The sequence below is a fragment of the Ischnura elegans genome, chromosome 10 (genome assembly GCF_921293095.1).
Source record: "Ischnura elegans chromosome 10, ioIscEleg1.1, whole genome shotgun sequence".
NCBI classification, from domain to species: domain Eukaryota; kingdom Metazoa; phylum Arthropoda; class Insecta; order Odonata; family Coenagrionidae; genus Ischnura; species Ischnura elegans.
In genome coordinates this window covers 90,246,699-90,265,049 of record NC_060255.1, presented here as the reverse complement: position 1 = coordinate 90,265,049, position 18,351 = coordinate 90,246,699, and the positions used below count along the sequence as shown (strand labels likewise).

General features: G+C 38.8%; 1 protein-coding gene across 1 annotated transcript in view; it reads right to left on the bottom strand.

Annotated features, from left to right (window-relative positions):
• LOC124167207 overlaps positions 1-18,351 on the bottom strand; it is an 88,540-nt gene that overhangs the window by 32,845 nt on the left and 37,344 nt on the right. Inside the window, exon 4 of the mRNA XM_046545055.1 lies at positions 10,953-11,076. Coding sequence (XP_046401011.1) covers positions 10,953-11,076 — 124 coding nt within the window. The remainder of the gene's footprint in view (positions 1-10,952; positions 11,077-18,351) is intronic.

Sequence of the window (18,351 nt, the reverse complement as noted above, 5' to 3'; positions counted from 1 at the left end):
CTCAACCAGCGAAGGCCGAAGGTGCACCGTGGTGGCAGTGAAAGGGTTAAGGTTGGACTAATAAATTCATTCATTCATTAGCTTTTGCGGAACCAACACACGCGCACCACTATGAAGGGGCTCATTGTCTCTTGTTTGAATATGCGTGTGTTTAAGCTCTTGATTTTAATGCATTTTTGACTTAAATTGTAAGCAGAATAGTCGAAACCCGGCTAGTTATCTTTAAATTTGTGTAGGCTTAGCAAGCTATTGTTATCCCAGTCAGATATTTACACACAGTTCTTCCGCATTCGGAATCTTGACCCGAGGTCAAGGGATTTTTATTTTAGAAACGGAGGGCCTCAAAGAATTAGCTATTCAATCGTCCCGTAAGGGTTTTGCGGAAGCGTAGGCTATCACTGTTTGGCTTTCCGTGACGGTGCACCGCCCACTTGGGCCTCCTTGCTGCTTCCATTGTACCCTTTGCCTGGTTGGGATGTCTTCGAGCGAGCTATACGGCTCGAAATATTCGTGGGTCGGCCTGAAATGTATATTAGCAAGAGAAAGGTATCGTTCCTACATTCTTCGATGAATTTTACCCTGCTCCACTATTTTTCTCGAGAGAAAACTTTAATCGGAAACCTGATCAATTTTCGCATGTTATCATTTTAATCTCTTTGTACCGAACATTTACTTGATAAAGTTGGTGATTTCTGGAGATGCTTTGTGAAAATTGCTGAACAATTTGGATGAAAAAAATATACTTTGTGTATCCACAGAATTTTTATTAAAACATTACCATGGTTTTGAGACTTAACATCATCTTTTGGTCATCACCAGAAGATGACGTTAAGCTTCGAAACCATGGTTGGTCTCTCGGCTTACTTTCTCGGGCTTGCTATCGGGCCATACACTATGCTCCCCATTCCTGTCAAATTCGCATGGGAATACTTTTTCGTCGTCCTCACGACTAATTCAATCAGATCTCTGGACAACGGAGAAGTATTCCATTGTAACTTCGGCAGAAATGGAGAGAATGCTCGCAAGACCGTGAAAAATTCAATCATATTGATATCCAAATAAGTTTTTTCATCGAAATGCCATTATTTTTCATCAGATAAATTTAATTAAAAATCAGAAAGTCACATTCCACTGAAAATAATTTCAACATCTCCGTTTTTCATGCAAATATCATTACGTTTCATGAGATAAATTCAACACAAACTCTGATTGTATATCCCTTTCCGATAAAAACAATTTTTTGTTTTCTTCCCTCTGTCGCTATAGGATAAAAGGACATTTAGATCCATCCACATGAACGTGGTAATTCAAGACATCGTTTGAAGTATCTGAGAATAATAAATGGATGGGAGCAAATGATTCTGAATGCTTATCATGAGCCGTGCCTCACTCTATCGGTCGAACAGCTCGGCTGGTGGTGTAATCCTCCGCCGAAAGGAAATGGCCTCCGGTCAGTGAGGGAATACCCCCCAAACCTATATAAAGGAATGCCTGCCCGCGAGCGGCGAGCATTATTTTGGAAAAACTCTCGTCGAATGTTTGGCTGTGAGGAGAGCTGCTCCCGGGAGGCGACCAACGGCGCCGTTTCTTTAGGCCCTTTTACATGGTACACGGAATTGCGCAATCTGACGTACGTGCGAAGGAGCAGTCAAAATTGCGTCGTGTAAAGCGGTGAATTGCTAGAACACATGCGAGAATGCGTGGATGCGAGACGGCTAAATAGCCCCTGTTCTAATTTCGCTCATGCATTCGCGCAATTCTGCGCCATTTTAGAAATAAATGCAGCTCTAACCATAGCAATTCCGTGCCCCGTGTAAAGCGACCTTTTTGACCACCGCTACCTCTTGCTGGCAAGGTAACATCCTTACCCTACCTTACCTACCTACCCCGAGTCATTAATTTGTATCTTTAGCGCCACAGTTCAGTAAGGTCTTTTTTTTTGTTATTAAATTTTTTTATTCTCCTTTCAATCGTGCCTTTTTTTTAGCTTTCACTCCTACGCATCTCCCCCGGGCCTCCAACTGCGTTCCAATCAGAGCTCAGAAAAATGTCGACGCTGGTGAATTACCCACATGCCATGCTAAGGCTCTTCATCCCAGTGCGAACCAGTCTTTATGTTGTTAGCGGATTGGAGCCGCGTCCCCGACCAAATTTCCCACGCTTGCTCTTTCAATCCAGAATACATATATCTCACGCACGTGGAGTGGTCGTAACGACGCAGTTCTCCCTCGGGGGGAAAAAACAACACCGGCGATTAACAGAGTAATTTTCCAAGCAAATGATCCCGAAAATTGTCCCGCGCTTGCAATCTTATTTTCTGTGAGACATGCCTCGTCAACCAAAAGCCCTTAACTCTATCCCCTGATTTTGCTCTATAAGCCCCTCTCCCCTTCTCTGTCACCGCATAAATTACGACTTTGTACCGAAAGTGAGGAGCGTCAAGCATCAAGAAAATACTAGGTACTGATGAACGAAGGTGTCGTATTCATATTTAAAAAAAACACACATTCTAAATGTTCCTCGACGAGGTAAATAACATTCAATATCCCAGGTTGGGCAGAAACACAGGACAAAAAAAAGATAAAAAAACAATCACTGAACTAAATTTTCGGTGGTATACATCCACCTTCCTCAGAGTTAGAGTCAGAGTTCCTTAGTCTCTCCTACCCAACTCTGAAGAAGGTGTTTTTTTAAAAATATGTGATGGTCCGAGGCCATCACACATTTAAATCTTCTATATTATTTGTACTGTATAAATACCTTTTTCTCAACTTATACGCAACCAAACTCTACAAATGAGGTACCAAAATGCACAGAATTTATCAGAGAACATGCGACGGCATATCTTACTTCCTAAAAATTGCTATTGTTTTCTAAAATTGGTTTTTAAATGATTTAAAAAAACAAAAAAAAACAAAAACCGGTAAATATTCCTGACGTTTACGGCGCATAAACTGATACATTTGTTCATTTGCAACAATATCTCGCATTCTTTAAATAACTTTTATCAAAATGCGACTGATTCCACATTCAAGTCTCCTGTTGATACGTAAGTATGAGTCATCATGTGCGTTTAACAGAGGATAGTGTAATTACTTCCAATGTTGTGTTTAAAGAGATTCTCTGACCTCAATTTGTACATGAACATTCCAATGAAATTTGTACATAAGACCCTGCCTTTTTTTCTACATTTTAAAATTAGAAACACGCCTATCCCTCTGTGGACCTGCATTGAAAAGAGCGGGCTCAGCACGCTCGTAAAATATAATTCCAATCCAGGAGAGCCGATCGTTGGAGGTTTTTGCGATTTTGGCAAGAAGGGTTTAATTCTCTTTTGTTCTTTGTTCAGATTTTTAAGTCGATGTTTCCATGTTAAATCACAGGGTGTATTTTTATTTTATTATGTGTCGTAAGTTGTGGTACCAATGTATTGAAGTTCGTCGTCTGCGGTTGAAATAACCGGTGAAAATACAAGAGAATGTCGAAAATACAGACGAAAAAGAAAGTGATGTATTCTGGGAGGCCCTCATACCCATTTAAGGTTCTTCCCGAGGCTAAGTAAGATTTTCAGATGAGAAAGGTGCTATTTCGCTCTCGTCTGACCGCACCTTGAATATGCAGCGAGCGTATGGGATCCGGCGCAGAGAGACTTAATCCGCGACTGAATAAAATACCAAGGAAGGCTGTGCGTTTCGTCAAAAACTGCTACGGGCGTGCAGACAGTGTTACCCAGATGTTAAGCGAATTAGGCTGGGAGCCGCTGGAGACTCGGAGGCTGCGCGTTAGGCTTAGATTGGTTGAACAATTGAGAATGGATATCTTTAAGAGCGACACAGAGAACATGATATTAGACCCACACTATATTTCCAGGTCCGAAAGAAGCGATAAATTAAGAGAGATGTTTTGCCGAACGGATAGATATGGGAATTCGTTTTCCCCCGAACCATAAAGGACTTTAATAAACGCTAGTCCCAACTTCGTTAGAGCACTTAATTTTTTTAGATGTAAACGGCTGGTGTCTTAACACCCCCTGCCACACGCTTTTTAGGTGGCTTGCGGGATATTATGTAGATGTAGAAGTAAGAGGAGATTGAGGCGGATTGAGAGAGAGACATAGTGCCCACAGTTGCGGCCGAGTGGTCCACAGCAGGGAGTCCACTGTCATAATGGAACCAAGAACATGTGGCTAAGGCTGTAGTAGAACGCGGCCGAATGAAGAGCATGCAGAACTCTGCAAACAGTGGTGTACCGGGCCATATTCGAGAGCTGATATCATCGCCTCATTGACCCGCTTTTCAACACCCAGCAGAATCCATCCTCGCTCAACAAAAAAAAACGTCATAAGAATTCTTGTCGCCACATGTTCCGATGGTTCGCACATTTTCATTTATCATTGACTCCTTAGATATTTTTTTTTGGGTTCGAACTCTCGAAACTTATCTCAGTGTCTTGTCCTCCCTTGGTCATTAAATACTCAGAAATAGAAGAACAGAGACAGTGAACTTAAAGTGAAATTCTCTATTTCCGAAAGAGTGTCAATCAAGGGCATAATTTGAGGCGATGTTCTGCGCCTTGCTCCCAATCTGGTATCCCATTTCAATTATTTTGTATTTAAAGGAGACGCCGTGTGTTTTGAAGGGTTCATTATTCTTTTTATTTATTGAAGGAGACGCCGTGTATGTTGAAAATGGTCATTTCTTTTCTTTCTCTTTATCTTTTTTTCATTAAATGTGTTGTGAAAAGGACATATTTTATTTATCTTGCCAAAACCGTCGAAATATCCTTCATTAGATCGCTTCTCAGAGTAGTAACGCGTTGTACGCGGAACCAGGGGAACCAAATCTGTGCCCTTATTTCATTTACGCGACAAAAGTTTGGTTTTGGAGGGGCATGAATCGCTCTTCGACCGTACGGATTCATCGTCCGTCGCGGTCGAACAGCACCACCTTTATTTAGCGGAAGCCCGACTCATCATCCCCGGTCAAATCTCGTGGGGAAGACTAAAAGGTCCGTTCCCGAAAAGGGAGGGGAGTGATCTAAGATAATAGCGTTAGTTATGAATTAGTTTTCCCCAAATAATAATCAAAATATGACCGGTTGAGCGGAAACTATACGTCTTTTAAATATTTTGCTTCACACCAACCCCTCTCCGTCTCGTTGCTGCACAAATTGCACACAAATTTTATTAACAACGTACTTCACTTGTTTCGATTGTTGTTATTGTTTGATTGATTGAAGGACTGTGGAGGGAGAATCAATCGTGATTGAAAAGCGCTGCTATTGATCAGGCAAAACCAGATTCAATGCATTGCAGCAGCAACTCGGAGGAAGGAACTGCGATCAGAATTGCGGCTGGTTGCTAGATGGGGCAAAAGGATCATGCACTAATACCGGATATTACGTCGCTTAGGGTTGGAATGCAGCGACCATTAACTAGCGCTGAGAAGATAGGGTGACAATCGTAGCGGAAGTCGCTGATTTCTTTGAGTTTGCGACCAATTAGTAATTGTTAATAACAATTAGAATAAACGACAAGTAATTTGATGGTTTCCGGCGATAATTTGTTGATTTTGCTGAACATTTTGAATGAATAAATTAAGCTTTGTTTTTCCACAGAATATTTTATTAAAACACGACCATAGTTTCTACTAGAAGATGACTTAAACCGTCGAAACCATGGTTGTGTTTAAAAAAAAAACATTCTGTGGAAAAACGCAAATTTAATTTATTTATTCAAAGCGCCAAGGACTACTAGTGTATGAAGAAATGACTGCCATTCTCAAGGGGACACATCTATGCTGCTCAACTGGTCTGTTTTCCTGCGTATTACCGAGGAAATTTTCATACCGTATGACGTATTCACTTGTTAACATTTTTTTGTAAAATAAGCAAGAAAATCTTACGGAAGATATTTTTCTGGGGTAAAATTTTCAAATTTTATGCACCCTGAGAAATCTTAGATAACAGCGTAAATTATGAGTTAGTAATCCCCAAAAAGTAATCAAAATATAATTGATAGTAGCGGGGGTAAATTGGTGGAAATCCATAATCTCAGGAATAGAATGATCAACAATTTTGCTATTTCCACGGGGTAATTTATTGAAATCGACCATAGTTTCGTTACATAGTAACATTATCAAGATGATATCAAGTTGATAATGTTACTCTGTTGATAATGTTACCTTGATAATGTTACTCTATAACGAAATCATGGTCGGTCTCAATAAATTACCATGTGGAAATAGCAAAGTTGTTGATCCTTCTTTCTCCTGAAATCAAAATATGACCGGTTGAGCGAAGAAACGAAGCATCTTTTAAATGCTTTACTACCACACCAGCCCTTATCTAAAGTGACCATACGTCCCAGTTTACCCGGGACAGTCCCGTTTTCAGAACGCTTGTCCCGGTGTCCCCGCGATGTTCCCTGAAACAGGCAAATGTCCTGTTTTTTGACTTGCATCTGTGTGAAATACTGAAACTTTTATTTTACGTCCTTTTAGAAATTTGTTGCCCTGACAAAAAAACAACAATGCATAATAAATAATTATGCCACTAATGTTGCTAGTGAGCTATCTTACTGTCCCTATCCTGATACTGAATCGAAAGAATATGGAGGGGGAAAAACTGGTATCCGACATTTACGACGTTAGTGTCCTTTTTGTAATTTCTACATGTAGTTAACCGTAAACAACACAATTAAGTGAATGTTTGAAAGTCTCCCATAGTTAAATCACCTGACCATTTTAAAGGGCAACGTTTAAAATTTAAATACCCTCCCCCAAAAATTTCGCGCGTGAAAATGCTTAGGTACGCTATGTGTCCCGCTTTGTCTCTTCCAAGATTTGGTCACTTCACCTTATCCGTATCGTTGATGCACAAATTGCGTATCTGTTCGTTCAAAAGTGTTATGCGAATGCGTATCGATTTGACCCCTTTAAACTCCGATTCGAGCGCTTCCTTTGGGGCTGATGGGGATCGCTAACTGCGCTAACTAGGATGCCGTCCCCTTACCCCTGGCGCCCGCCTCCCTACACCAACGTCTCACTCTATCTCAAGCCGATCAATCACTGCTGAGAACTTCCCACACCCTCTCCAGCAGCGCAAATTAGTAGCAGCTCCAAACTTCCGCCGCCTGCCCACGCGGAACTGAGTTCTCGTTCGCCGCAGAGACGCGCATAGTTCTGCCTCTTGAGTACGAGCAAGTTAGAACGCCGGGTCAATGGTATATCGGCCCACTTACCCTCTCACTAAAGCGAACCTCTCAGGCAGGTATCATAGCCGTGCGAAGAGAGGTCTTTCCGCGGACAAAAAGAGCGATGAATACTCCAACGAAATTCTACGTGGATTGATTCATAGCCTTGAGTGCAAATTTCGTGGAAGTAGTTTTGGAGTATCCTTAAAATGAGTTGGACTTGTCGCGACAACAAGCAGTCTTTTCTGAGGCTCATGGTATAGTGAATTTCTTTCTTCATGTTGACGTCAGTTGAATGGTTCGACTTTATCGTAGGATTTGTGAGAGCGATAGGAAAGTTTGTTGCCTCCTACGTTACACGTAGAGGCGATGATGCTCTGGCGGCAATTTTCCGCCTCATATAGCGCCGCTCAAGTTTGTTGCATTTCTTAAGTGCTGTGAAACGTGAGCCCATTCCTCTAAATTACTTCATCTTTATTTTTTGCATCGGATCTGTGTTATTAACAATTTGAAAAACTGTTTGCAATTTATTATTTTGGGGAAATTTAATTTTTTGGACTTTTTACATTTAGTAAGAATGATAAAATGCGCATATCATTTTTCATTGCAAAACCGTTGTTTATAACCTAATAATATCAAGAATTTGCGTTTAAAATTTTGCAAAACCGATTGTAATCTATTAAAATTGGGAATTTGATTTTTTGGGCCTTTTATCTATATCTAAAATTTAAAAATACCTGCGTCACCTTTTTTGCAAATTCAATTTTTATAAGCTATAGAGATTTTACGTTTAAAAATTTGCAAAGCCGTCTCTTGACTCTTCATATCTCATATTTGGTAAAAATCAGAAATTATGCTCTTCAACTTTTACTGCAATATTTAGAGTACTGTAGATAAACTCATACTTTAGAGTTGGTAGTTTTTCAGTTTTAAAATTTTCAAACCGATCTTTTTGGACCATTTATCTTCAATAAGGATGAGAAAACATGCTCTTTATCTTTTATTGCTAGCGTCAATTTAGGATTAAAGTGGTAGGTATTAGGACTGTCATATGTTTTGATGGCAGATTTCTTTCACGTACGTGAGTGCCTAATGAACTTTACTTCTCCTCTGACTCAAATTTTAGCGCGAGCGCGTTTTCCCCATCTCTTAGAGGAATTGCATTTAACCCATCAGAATCTTAGCAAGCGCTCAAAGCTCCAGAATTTAATGGAGTTATTTCTTCTCTTATACTTCTAGGGCTCACATGTCACATCTTTGTTGCATATTTTATACGATTTAGGAGATTCTATCTTGTTTAATGACGATTACATCAGGATATCAAGAAATTAAATTTTTCCTTTTTTTGTACTGCTCACTTAGTCTCTAATTTGCCCATCTCTTTTTTATTTTACACCCGGAGGGCACAAAACATTACTAAAGTGAAGAGAAAGCTTACTGTCCGTACCAAAAGTATACCACTAGTTTGAACTCTTGTGAAAACCATACCCAATTAGCTATTTTCATGACATTGGCTCCATTTTTTCCTTGTTAAATTTCGCTTTGATTAATAAGGTTGAAAAATTTTACCTTTCTGGGTAAATGTATAAATTAGTCCAGGAACTAAAAAGTACCGGCTTTTTACAGTCTTTCTAAGTGAAACTCAACTTTAAACATTGGCCAAAATTAAACGCGCATAATTAGCCTCACCAAATTTACATATTCATGGAATAAGGCTCTTTGAGCATTGATTTTAAGTTGCATTCGTCTCCCCCAATTACAACAATTATTATTGTCTTTTTTAGGAAACTATATTTTCTAAGCAACGTATAACTGATAACTTCAGGCTTTACTTCGTGAAACCTCTCGTGCGAGTTAGTAAGAACTTAATTTTTCTCTTCCTAAAAGCTTAAATTCCTCATTTTTATCGCAAATAGTTTTTTATCTAGCTCCCATGAAATTTAAAGATTGTGATTAGACTGCTGCGTAGGCACTTTGTGGGTTAAAAAAAATCTTTATGCTCGTTCCCCTCCGGATTTTCCTCACTCAATGCAATCCCCATGTCGCGGTTTCTGTTAATTAGGTTTTAAGAAGGTTTTGACAGCCTGTTAATTAACTGAGAGGAGAGGATGAAGTGGAAAAAGTTTGAATTAAAGTCTAAGTTGCGTAATTTGGAGGAGTCACCGACCCATGTTGAAAGTTTGAGGGCTTGTACCAACTCCAATTTTTTAAGCTTAGAACTCTGGAAGTAATGCTTGGGATTTTAATTTGAAATATTTTCAGCCATGAAATTAGGTACAGGAAATTAGGTAAAAACATAAATCGAGATATTGCATGGGAAATTCGTATTTTATACGGGAACTAGTTGGCTAAACTGAGTAGCTTTTCTAAGACTGGAATTGAAGTATCATAAGTATTCATAAATCTGCTAGGGCCTTAATTTTGTACGGAGATGGTATTCATCTGTACCAGTCTTGGTGTGCTCCAATCAAATGGCATGAACTGAATGTGTCATTGAAACTCCAGAGATATGAAAGGTGTAAATGGGATTATACACTTAGACCCGAAAAAACGATTCATTTAAAAATGTTACTGAGCTATGGCAAGACAAACATTTATTTGTATACACTTTACAGTTGCCACGAACACGGTTTTTCTTGCGGGTATCCGGTCTTTCCGGCATTATTTCGATACTCTGCATTTTTAAGGACATTAAATAATTAATGTTGGATGAAACTTTGTGATTATAATTCCCCAAAACAACCTAAAAATGGGTGAGATTACACCGTCGTATTGTTGATACTCGCTCAAAGCTCTTGTTTAATTAAGCTCAAACATGAATTATTTCACACAATTATAATCGCACGTTTTCGTATAACCCTAAATACTTAACGTCCTTTGAATGTCAAATAAAATGTCGAAAATGGATACCAAAGAAAAAAAGTTTTCATGGAAACTGGAAAATGCATCCATAAAAACGTTTGCGTTGCCATAAGTGAGTAATTAAAGGGTTGCGGCCAGTGGCGTTGCGAGGGGGGAGGTCCAGGGGTTCCAGACCCCCCCCCCGAAGTATAAAATCTCAATAATTTGTGCTCATAAAATGAAATAATCATTGAAAAATCATGAATTTACAAAATATTTCTTTTACAAATGAAGCTTTTTCGATAATGAAAAGTGTTAAAATTGGTTTAAAAGCCAATACATAGTACCCCGTTTTTTTTATTTCCCCCCATGGTTTTGCCCCCCCCCGAACGTAATTCCTGGCTACGCCCCTGGTTGCGACCCCATGTTTATGTACCAAAAATGTTGAAATTGTCTCCCCAACCCCCTCCTGAATTAGAACAGGTTCCTCCTGAAACACCCTATATAGAAAATTGAAAAGAAGAATTTTTTGCTTTCACATTAATATTTATTCACAAATTTACGACCATGGTTTCAACGTTAGACGTCATCATCAGGTGAACTCTACAGAGGTCCATCACATCCTTTTATCCCCTCCTATCCTGGTATAAAAGGATGTGATGGACCTCTGTAGAGTTCACCTGATGATGAAGTCTAACGTTGAAACCATGGTCGTAAATTTGTGAATAAATAGTAATGTGAAAGCACAAAGTTCTTCTTTTTAATTTAATAATGAATCTCTTTCACCAAGTTACGCCTCAAACAATCAACCCTGTATAAGGAATTTAGCAAACTAACATATTATATTCTCCATTTTTATACCGATATTGACTGTCAATTATAGGTCCTTTTTTCGATCAGTCACCGTTACAAGACTTACCACTTCCCGGCATGACAGTGTTGGCGAGGAGGCAGAGCCAGGCAAGCGGAATCGGCAGAATTGGAATGGCGGCTCGGATTAGCGAATTGTGCTCCACCAGGCTCGGGTCCAGCTTCGGCTTTTCCTGTGAAAATAGAAGGTGAAGATATTATTGTGCTGGTTTGGTGAATGCTTTATTTTTTCATCTTGTCATCGTTTCTTTCCGCGTTTTCCACTCCGATTTTTTCCGATAAGGGAATGATAACTCTGTTCCAGCGAAAATATGCTTGTCAATGCGATCAAAATCACTACATTCACAGCTTAAGAGCTTATATAGGGATCAAAAGAGATACTACAAGAGGGGCTACAATGGTGCATTAACAGTTGGCAAAGATGGAATGATTTCATATTCGAGATTTTTTTCTAAAATTTATTTGAAAAAGTTAGGCCTGGTAAATACAGAAATATACCACATTTTATTGATATAATTTTGAAATAAATCTTTACTCAACGTCGATTTGAAGTATTTTCTCATATTATTTTCGCCATGAGCTTAAGTTTTCACGCATGCGTGACATCGGTTTTCGTTACCTCAGTGATAGGCCGAAGAACTGAATTTATTGACAGTAAATATAATTGCACTAGAAATGTATTTTGTTTAAAGACGCTGACATAAGTTTTATGAATCAGTTTATTTTGAATCGATAAGAAGGTTAACTTTTTGGAGAGCATTGATATTTATTTTGACGTTTTCAATGTCTACCATCATCAGCGTGATCAGACGGAAGCATTTTTAATTTAATTATACACACGATCAATTCGGAATCTGAAAATGATCTATCTTAAAGTAGACCGTCTACTCTCAGCCATAATTTTCCAACATAGAGGGATGGTCTGAGACTAAGGCGATATGATCGGCTTGACCGTTTGGGCAGGACATTAATAGTATAACTTCTCCCAGCAAAGTTTTATTCTGTGGCTACCAGTTTGCTCTTAAAGGTTCACGGGAGCGCTTAGATGGGTACTAGGCTAAGGTTAATGTAGTATGGGGTCGTTGACACCAGTAAAAAAATACGTTATAGTAGGTAATCAACGTAACCACTCCTGTGAAAGCGAATTTGTTTCTTTTGCCTAAGTGATGAATCATCGTATTGAAAAAAATTCGAATCATATAGCTGTTTGGGCAGCATATAAGGGAAATGATGATTCTGATTGTAAATATCTCCGGAAGACAGTTGTATTTGTAAAGGTGTCCATGCCTAGGAAGCAACTGATGATTGATATGATTTCCGTGTTAAAAGAAAATACTAAAGAAAAGCCCGATGGAGAGTGAACAACATGTCTGGAAGAGTAATCACTAGAACACCGAAGCGGTTTCGTAAAGCATCGCGAGACATGAATGCAATGCTCAAAATAAAGGTAGGTTGTCACAAACTTGAGAAGTAAAGTGGGGGAAAACGGACTCATTAGTAAGGCCATAAAGAATGGAATTGGCTGGGAAAGGATATTTTCATGAATAGGAAATAGCTAATGAGCGGATCTTTGTTTAAGAGTTAGCTGGAAAAGCTAGTGAAAAGTCAGATTGCGCTTCACGCTGCAGAGAGGTGGGCGTTTAGCTTCTTCCACATTTACATTGTGTTTCGGTCCGCTCCATGTGTGTTCGGCGATGGCTGAGGTACGAAACTGCCTGTTTTTAATGGCTCTCCGGTGCTCTTGAAGGCGGCATCTAAGAGCTCTACACGTTTGGCCGATGAATACCTGGCCGCAGTCACACTTCACCTCGTATACTCCTTCGTGGATGCTTTCGGGCAGTTTGTATTTGTTATTGATGAGTAAATCCGCTGTCTTGGTGACGGAGGCGTATCTGATCACCACATCGTGTCTCCCGAGTATTCTCGTGATTTTTTCCGTATTTTCAGCCACGTAAGGGAAGAAGCAAGATTGATCAAAAAAGAAAGACGCTATTATCCGATATTCATCAGAGAAGCCATTGAAATGAAGAAAAACCCAAATGATTTCAATGGAGAAGATGGCCACACACTGCCCAGCTCTTGGAAACGAGTTTTCAGCGAAAACAAGAAAGCGAACCGAAACGAACCGGCCCACAGTGGGCTGAAATCGAAAAAAGCTGGACAAAACCTCAACATCGATTTTTTTGAGTGCGAAAAACTTTGCTCAGTTGTTGTCAGTAAATCAGTGCAGTTTTTGACGCAAAACATTTTTCATAGGTAAATTTTTTAACAAGATCTGGCTAACAGATGCTTCTACGCCTGCAACAAACTCATGTCCTCAAAATTACTATCACACACTACTAAAATCAGAATATATAAAACAATCATAAGACCCGTACTGTTATATGGAAGTGAAACTTGGAAACTGGATAAAAAGGAAGAAAGAAAATTAATTGTTTTTGAAAATAAGATCCTTAGGAAAATATATGGACCAATCTCTGAAGGAGGAGAGTGGAGGAGAAAACACAATAGAGAATTAAGAGAGCTATACAAGGATCCAGATGTAGTGTGCGAGTTTAAATGTAGAAGAATTAGATGGGCTGGGCACATTTTGAGAAGAGAGGACACTAATCATTTAAAACAAGTTATAATGAGGAATCCTGAAGGAAGAAGGCCAAGAGGAAGACCAAGGCGAAGGTGGTGGGACCAAGTGAAGGTAGACCTGGAACGATTAGGAGCGACCGAGGAGGACGCAGGAAATAGAGATAGATGGAAGAGGATTGTTGGTGCGGCCAAATATCTACTTAGATATGTATGGCCCTGGGAGTAAGTAAGTAAATTTTTTAACAAATTACTAGGCCTCAAAGTTGAACAAATTTCCCAAAAATTGCCCCAATTGAATTTTTTTTCGCAATTCATCATATTAAAACTAATGCCACACCTTCTGTAGTGATTCAATGGAAACAAAAATTTACAATATTATTATGCGGTAAATTATTGCTAATTCTTGGCAACTTTCACGACTCAGTGGTATTATTTGTGGCCGATACGATACAAAATGGCGGACCCTGTTTTTCGTCGAAATTTTATGTTCGTGTAGGATTATAAAAAAAGCATCACCGAGTTACCTCGATATATTTACAACAAAACCTATATAGTATGATACCAAAAGGAGAATTGCGACCACCTGCGACGCCGAAATTAAGATCGATTTTTCGAACGAGCGGCACAGTTCGGAGCTTGCTGCAGGCTACGGGGATTACCGTGCATCCTACACTACGGTGTCGAGTTCGATCGGAAACTTAACATGAGCCACCAACCGGACAGAATGATTGCCAAACATATTGGAGAAAGGGTGTTTTTAAGCCCCATTCTAAAAATTAACGCCACGCCGGTAGCAACAAACTGACTAATATATAAATCTTTCATACAGTCAACTTTACGGTACGCGGAACCAGCGTGGTGGGGCCTACTATCAAAAGATAAGATCGATACAATTGAAAGACGACACCTAAGGTCAATCTTTAAAATTAGACAACGATTGAGCAACCAGGCGGTTTAGTCAATCAGCAAAGTGACAGCAGCCAGAGCTGTTGTGAAGAAAACGACAAGGAAATATTTTGACGAACTTGCAGTCAACGACAACGAAGCAATAAAAGAAATCATATCTTTTAAAGACTTTCAAAGACACATTCCGTAGACCGTAGGATGTCCTAAACTTGTAACGAAATTATAATTAAAAATATGACGAGCGCAAGGGCGTAATACGTAAAGATAGGGATGAAAAGAAGCCAGAAGACCTCAATATCCAATCAAATCAAGAACTCACGTCCTACACTTCGGACCTGAAGAAGCAAACTGCAACGTTTGCAAAACACGTCGTCGCCTGAGATGAACAGACGCGGGAGTGAAGCTGAAAGCAGCCAATCAAGTACGAGATGGGACTGGATGAGTTGCCGTAATAGAAGACAATGGAGGAGGTAGATAGAGAGAATAGATAGAGAGAAATAGGCGCGATAAAGTGCTAGGTATGGTGGGTGAGGAGAGAGTCTGTTGGAGGGGAAGGGAACGCTGCGTTTGTTAATGAAAGCAGAGACGGATCATCAAGGGGATTCTGAAAACCTTATTGGAAGGAAAGATGCTGTGTAAGCGGGAAATGGGGAGGAAGAGAAGTAAGTAAGTGGATAGATGTAATGAAGAGTAATTGATCTGGATAAGGAGGTGCGGCCCTTCAGACCTGACGTCGCAATTTATTAAAAGAACTCGGTAATGATGAAGGAGAATAATAAGGAACGACGAAAAAATCTTTCTGATTCAGCCATTTTGTCGGTAGTTTGAAATGTGTAATATTTTGAAGCATGCAGGGTGAACGGTGGTGCTATATACATAAATTTCCATTAGAAAAGTTTCCCCTGGACCGGGATTTGAACCGCGGACCTGTGTCTTTACGGTCCATTGCGCAGACCACTACGCTATCCAAGTTCCTGAATTCCTATGGAAATTTTAATTCCCGGAAAGCAGAGATGTAAAAAAATGTTCAGGTTCATAGGGGTGGTTCCAGTCCAGAGTGACTAATAAGATGTCCCATATAATCCTTAACCCGTTGTTCGATTTCCAATCCATTGCAATTGCATTGCAATTTATGTATAGTAATTTAAAATAAAAAAAACCGCGATAGTTTACACCCTCTTTCTATGCGTTGGTGACGTCATGAGAGTTTTGGTTCATAACTTGATCAGGAAGATTCGTCCATTGATGGAGGTAATCGCTTACGAGAGTGTAATCAATACCGCATTGGTGAGTCCGGCAAAATGTAGGGAAGAAGCGGTAATGCGATCGTCAGAGGAACAGACTTCAACAGCTAATAGGACAGGGTTAAGTCCGCCCATTTTTCACCGAAAATAACTCAATAGGAAGGCGACGGAAGAAGGTGTATCACGGGTTTATTTATTTTCAAACTCTATCTCAAATGGCTGTAAAAATATTCAAGTTCATACGGGTTGGTATCAGAGAAAGTCCAGAGTGATTAATAAAATGTCCCATGTAGGTAATCCTTAACCCTTAGAGTGCTACGCGCTCCTCCAGCAATTCAGTTATCCTTTTATTTTAGCATAATATATTTTGTTTAAAATATCGCTTAACTTATGTTTTGTGATAAAATCGTCAAATAATATGTTAAAAAGGTGAAATCACGCATGATAAAGTTTTCCTAGAGTGTTTGAATATTTTCCTTCGCTTGTACCTGAGACATAATTTTTTCCTAAACTGTTGACAAATGAGCAAAAATGCCTGGGGAATTTCAACATGGTGATTAGAAAATCGGTTGGCACTCACGGGGAAAAATGAATTGTCTGTGATAATATTAAGGGGAAGAAGAAACCCCTGGGAAATTTTTATGCGCGCTTAAAGTGAGCCAAAATAAATGACTAACTTGAGCAGATAATATAATAATATTAAAAGACCTAGCGTTTGCCCAGATGGGCGGGCATGAATGCTGAAAATGTACACATCCATGAAAGAGAAACATTAAAAAAATTTTCATCAAGCATCTTCATTGATTCTTCTATGGAATAAAAAAAATTATTACATTAAATCCCACATTTGAATGGTAGCTCTAACAAGAAAAAATTATTTTAAATAATATAATTATCGGCTCTTCCCAATAGCCGTTAATATTACAAAAGGAATCTATCTCCACGGAAAAAATTTAAACCCTAGTTTTCATTCAAGTTATCTATCTTATCCAGCACATAGAAGAGATCTTCAACCATCTGTTTTCTGTTCTATTCACAATGGCTTTGAGACATATACAACAGGCAGGGCCGGTGAAAGCATGGCAAACGTTGTATTTGATGGATCGGCACGTGATCTGAAGTGGTTGATCGATTACCGCATCCTGCCCTCGAAGCTCGTATCGGAATCAAATACGTTCATTGATCTGCGAAATTAGCTCCACGCTTTTTCCACGGTTCCAAAGAAAAAAGATAACGCTTCAGAACGATACGTTATCTCCTATAAATAATGATTTTAATAAAGTAAAATAAAGTTTTTGCAGATTAAAAAAGGTCTCTCTTTATTTTTCAAACTCTATCGAAATTGGCAATAAAAATTTCCAAGCTTCTATGGGTTTGTATCAGAGAAATTCCAGAATGATTAGCAAAATGTTCCTTACAAACCTTATATTTTTAGAACTGGGTATCCAGCAAAATAACAATGCAATTCCTTACATGCCAAAAAAATCTTATTAAATGTAAATCCAAAGTTAATCTAAAACCCTAAATAATCATAAAAAAGTTAATTGTTATTTTTTAATTTTTAGGAGAATTTTTTACGTTTCAATTAAATTATTGGAATGAGACTTTTATTAAGAAACTTCTTTATATTTTTGAGTATTTTTACGGAGTATTGATTCCGTAATTTAGGAAGAGAAGTGTTGATATTCAGCAGAAGTAGGTTTTATGATCGGGAAACTTTTATTTTCCATCTATCATGTTTTTCATCGAATGGAAATACTAATTACTCTCCGAGTACTTATAATTTCAAACTCTATCAAAATTGACCGCTAAAATGTTCAAACTCGAACAGGTTTGTATCAGAGAAATTCCACATTGATAAGTAAAATGTTCCGTAAAAACCTTAATAATGGAAACCATACGCATGTAGGAAAGGCTAGCAAAAGGTCAACAAAAAAAACCATGCAGCCATTAAAAATGCACTTCCTGACTAATATTTCGTAGTGATAGAATGCAGATTTGCGTCCAAAAGTAGCATGTGCCCCACATTATATTCACCAAAGAAACGCATCTCTTTTTCTCTACTAATATTATTATCCTAGACGCGTAAATTTAAAATTCATTTCCATAAGCTACAAAGCATGCATTCGTACCACGTGTGAAGTAATTCATACTTTCATTCCGTGTATAAAATGTCCACGGAAAATTCCGGCTAATGTTTTTTTTTAAATTTCATCGCTAATTTAGCTTTGCCTTGACAGAATCAATACGAGAGCGTCATTTCAATGTCATTTCGTCTCATTCCAACAAAAACACTCGTAAGTGATGGCACTCCGGCAAAAACAATCGGAATAAGTAATTGATACCTTTGAGTCGCTTTACAAATGGGTATCTGCCTCGTGGCGACGACATTTTGACGGCCGTTCAATATTTTTTGCCCTTTCAGCGGCAAAATAAAACCTTTTCCGGAGACGTCCTTTGTTTTTATTAAACTCGCCACCCTTAATTGTGTCCATTCAATCGAGGAAATTTTTGGGTAAAGTTTTGTAATTTACCGACCAACGAATAAAAAACGGCGGTGGCGTACATTTTTTAAAATCCGGGTTCATTGGTTATAATGATCCAGACATTATCGTTTGACAAAAAGACTCAGCATGAGAATATAATTTGCACTTACATGGTACATAGAACAATAATCAAATTGGTCAGGTGGTAATTTTAACTGAAGTTACAAAT